Raw genomic sequence first — 6,055 nt, forward strand, 5'->3', positions numbered from 1 at the left:
AGGTGGTAGGGATTTCCACACCCCACGGTCTTGCGTCTACTGATTCCAGCGGCTTCCTGCGACTCGTCTGATGTTGTCCATCCCCCTTTTTTATTTTATTTAAAAACAAAGATACATTTAGAATATTAAATTACTGACAATTACGGTGTATCACAAAAACCAGATCAGGTTTATCCGTACACCGGCATTCCTTGTGTTCGCTCGTTATATTCATAGGTAAACTACATTTAATCACCCCTTAACACTAAAATTTTCTCTAACTAATACTTTCTAGTGTCTAGTCCTAGTGGGAGGTTCAGTAGTTTGAGCTGTGCGTTGATAGATCAGTCAGTCACCTTTTCCTTTTATATATATAGATAGAAAGAAGAAGATAGAAGATGAAGTATCGTCATCATTAACTCTCCTCCAACACGGCTCCTCTCAGAGTGAGAAGGGGTTAGCCATAGTCCACCAATCTCCCCAAGTGCGCAATGACAGACTTCACACACCTTCGAGAACATTATGGAGGACTCCCAGGCAGGCAGGTTTCCTCACGGTGTTTTAAAGGATGAAGTAAATAGCTGTAAACTAAAAATATCTACTTAGAAGGAAATATAGTGAAAATTGACGGTAACAGCCAGTAGAACCATTGTCCCATGAACAATGTGGCAATGAACGAACGACTTATGGATTAACCGCTACACGACACCCGACAGCCCGTGAAAGTCAACATTGGAAGTAAACCAATTAACAAGAACCAATTTGTTCAAAGTTAACAGATTCAATCAAAACCGTCGATATCCGACGTTCCTTGTAAACAAAATTGTAATTTGAAACTTGGTTATCGAATTATTGTTTATTATATTTGGATTTCAGAGATATTTGATTTCAATTTGTCTCGCCTTAGTCGCACTTAGGCCTGTGCTTAGGCTGAGATCTATAGAGCGCACTTTGACTTATCCAGGCTTAAGATTGAGTTAAAACCAGATAGATTTGTGTGAGAAATATCGTTTTGTCTCGTTTTAACTCTGTCTTAAGTCTAAGCTAAGTCAGATTGTGCTCTATAGATTTCACCCTTAGTGTAGGTTTTTGTGCCTTAATAATAACTTTAGCTTGATGGACGTCGCAATCTACGACCTAAATTAGTACCTATTTGTTCATAAATATTATATAAGAAACATAAAGATTAAATTACGAAAAATAGTAAATCCAGTAAAGGTAGTAGGTATAGATTCCTGCTCTCTCCAAAGGTTGTCTTGGAGAGTTCGCACGACATAAGTGATGAGATGAGCGATGCATAATATGTACTGTACTTTACCTAGTGTGCATGATGTTCTATAATACGCTGAGTAATAAAGACAAACGAAAAATATAATACTTATATATTTTGTAAAAAAAAATATCTTTCACTCATATAATATGTCACAGAATTAATGCAGCTACTTCACAAAACGCAGAGTCGTCTCCAATACGATCCGAGTAAGTTTTTCCGTCGAATACAAACTCCGAGAAAGGTACTGTCAAGTGCACGGTGAAATTTAATGCTTTTCCAATTCTTTGGGAACCTTCCGACGTCCAAATAGCTTGGCAAATCTTTGGATACGTTTCAATGGGCTTACGCGGTTGTAAATGGGAATATTTTGGTCCAAGATCTTTCACTTCTATCGGTGCAAACGGGCCGTCTTTTACTTTTCTTGCAACGTCTATGGAATATTTGCTTAACAATGTCGCTAGTTTTTTCTTCCTGTGTTCCCGGAGTGTCGCTAAGAACATTAGTTCAAGGCTACAGTCGACGCCAAATCTGTACCACGAAAAAGAATGTTAAGCCTTTGCTAGGGTGGAATATTTTAGAACCTATTATTAGTAGAACTCTACATTTTAGAGTAAACCTTCCTACATATTTTAGGTTTCTTAACCCAGTATCTCTTCAATCTACATAGGCGAGGAAAAATTGTATAAAATGCGCTAACTGTTCAAAAAATTGCACCTCATATCGACATTGGTCATTAATTGTATACTTAGTACCATCAAAAACATAAATCTGAAGAAAAAAAAGCCAAGTTCTATTTCTATATCGAGGAAGTGAGGGATTGTAAGCTTCGCCAATAAAAGCATTGATATCTAGATGGGTGCCAAAGGTTTTATAGTAGGTCTTTATATCATTGCTATTGCTAAAATAATGTACAAGGAGCTTTGGTAGCTTCAAAATATGTTTCGATTCACGATTTTTCGAGCATTCGGCGAGAAATAGAGAGAGAGACTCTACGAAAGCACAAAATTGGACTTGTTAGAAATAGATATTATGAAGACTATATAGTAAAATCTTTCCAAGTTGTTGATACAAAACCTGAGAGTATATCTCTCAATATACATAGGAGAGGAAAAGCTTTATATACAATGCGCTTACTTTTCGAAAAAATTGCACCTCGCATCGACGTTGGCCATAAATTGTATAAGCGAGCGGGATGAGGCTTGGGTACAGCGCTCTTCGGCGAATATTTCAAAGAATGGCTTTTCCGACGCATCCAACGTTTGAATCTGCAAAAAATGAATTTTCATTTTCTCTCCACGCCTTCATAAAACCGGTTAAACATTTAATTTTATGTTTTGAGTTGAATTTATTTCTATGGCATCAACTTTACCTTTTTGTACGTTATATTTTTACATATTCATGTACCTACCAACTACTTACCAATATATTAAAACTAAAACATAAGTACCCTATAATAAAAATACACACGCACAAAGGAAAACTTATCTCTACTGGATAGAGAGCTGATGATACTATTAGGTAATGCTCGTTTTCATCATCCGAGCTATCCATGTTATTGTCTGGGCCAAGTAAGACAAAGAAATTTTGTTGTTGTGTCGGATGTTTTCATCATCATCATCATTATCAACCGATAGACATTCACAGCCGGACATAGGTCTCTTGTAGGAACTTCCACGTACCACGGTCTTGCACTACCTGAATCCAGCGATTCGTTTGAAGTCGTCTGTCCACCTGTGGGGGTTTTCCGGTGCGAGGTCACCATTCTAGAACCTCGAACCTATCTATCGATTTTTCGGACTATGTACCCTGGTCCCTGCACATAGCCACCTCAGCTTCGCAACCCATTGAGCTATTATGGTTCTCATAGGGATCTCAATTTCTGATTTGATCACATAGAGAAACTCTAAGCATATCTCTCTTTATTGCCCGCTGAGTTACTCTGAGATTTCTTATGAGGCCCATAGTTAGCGACCACGTCTCGGATCCATAATATGTCGTCACTAGCAGAACTGGCATGGATGGTTTACTAACCTGTATTTTATTAAAAGAAACCGACACCACTTCTCCAGTGCTCACTTCAACGGCAACTAACGAGACTCCATCCAAAGCAGCGTCAGCACAAAGCTCCAGCAGTTCTTCCGCTGCTTTCGGGTTTTTGTTCACCTCAGCTCCTATCGACACGTATTCATCTTGACAAAATGCATCTCTTATTACCTGCAAATGAGTATTTACTATTATTATAAATATAGGTACCTATACCTACACGTTTATTCTAATACAAAGATTATGTCATCAGTCACCATCATAAATCATCAACGCATCGCTGGCCCACTACTGAGCACAGGTCTCTTCTTAGCATGAGAAGGACTTGGGCCACGCTGCGCGCTGGTCCAGTGCGGATTGGCAGATTTCACACACCTTTGAGAATATTTTGGAGAACTCTCAGGTATATACAAGTTTTTTCACGATGTTTATACGCACACATCTCCGAAAAGTTAGAGATGCGTGCAATGCCTTCTATTTGTAATGCTCCCGAATAAAAGGCCGTGATAGATCAGTTAATCAGTCAGCTTTTCCTTTTATACAAGGTTACAGGTAAATAGGGCACGATAGAAAAAGATAAAAAAATGAATAACTCGAAAACGATACACTTTTGCATAAGCACTTTAGGGGTCATTTGATAGTCAATGTCCTGTACTATAACCCCTTAACGGGATCGTGTCCTATTTTCCTGTAACCCTGTATATTTAGACCTTTTATATATTTAGATATGGTTTCCTAATTTGTCCAGAGAGACTTGAGTAATTGCGATAGTTAACACCTAGTGGAAAATGCATTTCGCACTACTGGAGTGTTTCAGTTTCAACTTAAAGTAATACTCTTAAGCACTTAGTGTTACTTACTCCCAGCGCTCCGGGGAAGGTGGTAGGTGACAGTGATTCTATTCTGTATTTCCCTGGAATAAATAAGAACTGTTTCCTTACTTCGTTCGTATACGGGTTTAGTTGATTAACTATCCATAAAAGCTTTCAGCGTTACTTAATTTCACGAGGAAGGTATAAGTAGAATTCATACAAATAGTCTAAATAAACCATTTTTTTTAAAGAATATTAGCCATGTTAAATGACCAATATTCCCCTTTCCCCTCCAACTAAGCGTCAAGCTTGTGATAGGAGTAGGTACAACAATAGTGCAACGGGCAGGGTTTGAACCGCCGACCTTTTCGGTTTTCAATCCACTCCTTTACCCGTTGAGCTTTTGAGGCTTACAGCAGAAGCCTAGTGATTAAGACGTCTGCTTCCTTTTCGAGGGTCCGGGGTTCAATGCCGGGCACGTACACCTAACTTTCCAAGCTAAGGAGGTATGAGCGTTTTAAATAATTAATTATTAGATATCACTTGCTTTAGGCACGGTGGGGAAACCGGCATGATTGAGAATGAGAGCCTCCTCTTAGATTGAGAAGGGCATAGGCCATAGTCTGCCACATTGGCCCAGTACGGATTACTAGACTTCGCACACCTTTGAGAGCATTATGGAGAACTCTCCGGTATGCAGGCTTCCTCAAGATATTTTTCTTTCCTTTACCGAAGCAAGTGAAAATATCACTTGCTTCGGTAAAGGAAAGAAAAACATCTTGATTGAAAATTGCCATAGTTTCGAAAAGTTTTAATTTTTATTTAATTTTATTTAAACACTTAATGAACACAACACTTACAATTAAATTAAGTAAATAAAAATACAGATACCAATAAAGTAGCCACTATAACCATAAAAATTAAAGTATGAATAATTATAATAAAAATCTCAACAAACGCCACAAGCACGTAGGTGCCTACGTGCTAAAAGAGCGTGTTTGTGTAATTTTAGAATAGAATAGAATAGAATAGAATAAATTTTATTGCATTAACTGTGTAGGTACATTAGGTGTTATACTTGTTATAAAGTTCTAACAGTTTGCCACTTTGTGGCGTGCAATACTGGTTACATTTAATATTACAATTGTATTAATCATTTTGTAATTGTATAAATCAATTATAAATTAAGAAAACAAAATAAGCAAACAAATGAAACAGTATAGGTAGGTAACAAAAAACGTAAGTTAGAGTTACTTAGAAGGTTATGAATGACAAAATGTCAAAGTCAAATCGGAGATCGTAGAAATAATCAATATTATTATCGTCTTTATAAAAATAACTCAAACTTACCATCATCTGTGATAAACAATTCCATTGCTATTGATTATAAATATTGGAAAAACACCAATCGTTAAAAATATTATTACTTAGTATCGCAAGAGTCGCTTGCGCAATGTGCGCGCGCGGCCTTCTAGCGCACACTGACCTATGTCAGTATTCATTATCTAATGTATGAACGGAACCCCACTATTACATGTTATTACTACACTAACTTTTATTTATTATATTGTTATTATTATTTATTATTTATTGTTATAGATCGGTGACCAATCCCATTCTATACAGTAGAACCCTTTTTACCCGACTACAGCAAGGCTAAAAGGAAGGTGTTAGCTTTTAGCAGTCTATGTATGTATGCAGTACGCTTAGTAGGGAACGTTGCTAGGATTCAAGAGCAGAAACACAATGACGTGAAAGTAAAATGGACCAAAAGGCCTTGAATTGAAGTCAAAAATTCATCCACTGACTTTAATTTTGCAACGTGTCCGCTTGGAGCGTTGGCTGTAGATGTGTAGACAAACTTGAGATTTAAAACAAGGATGTTAAGATTCAGTTTACTATAACGCGGAAGTATTTCGATACTCGAATACTATCAACGTTGGTGAGA

The 6,055-nt window shown here is 37.3% G+C and overlaps 1 protein-coding gene across 1 annotated transcript; it reads right to left on the minus strand.

The window, feature by feature from the left end:
- Positions 1 to 1,344: 1,344 nt before the first annotated feature.
- On the minus strand, positions 1,345 to 5,594 carry LOC117988098 (uncharacterized). Its single transcript, XM_034975196.2, has 5 exons — positions 5,458 to 5,594; positions 4,156 to 4,208; positions 3,284 to 3,466; positions 2,387 to 2,517; positions 1,345 to 1,780 (listed from the first exon to the last, which is right to left on the minus strand). Exons 1-5 carry the CDS (start codon positions 5,480 to 5,482, stop codon positions 1,402 to 1,404), a joined length of 771 nt encoding a protein of 256 aa, XP_034831087.1. The 5' UTR covers positions 5,483 to 5,594; the 3' UTR covers positions 1,345 to 1,401.
- Between the last annotated feature and the right edge of the window lie 461 nt (positions 5,595 to 6,055).

This window comes from Maniola hyperantus, chromosome 14, assembly GCF_902806685.2.
Source record: "Maniola hyperantus chromosome 14, iAphHyp1.2, whole genome shotgun sequence".
Taxonomy (NCBI): domain Eukaryota; kingdom Metazoa; phylum Arthropoda; class Insecta; order Lepidoptera; family Nymphalidae; genus Maniola; species Maniola hyperantus.

Excerpts from the sequence above, each read along its gene's own strand:
- LOC117988098 (XM_034975196.2), bottom strand. The coding sequence starts at position 5,482 with ATGGAATTGTTTATCACAGATGATG. Across the intron at positions 3,467-4,155 it reads CCTTCCCCGGAGCGCTGGGA|GTAATAAGAGATGCATTTTG; the intron begins GTAAGTAACACT and ends ACTCATTTGCAG. Across the intron at positions 1,781-2,386 it reads AGGTGCAATTTTTTCGAAAA|ATTTGGCGTCGACTGTAGCC; the intron begins GTAAGCGCATTG and ends TTCGTGGTACAG.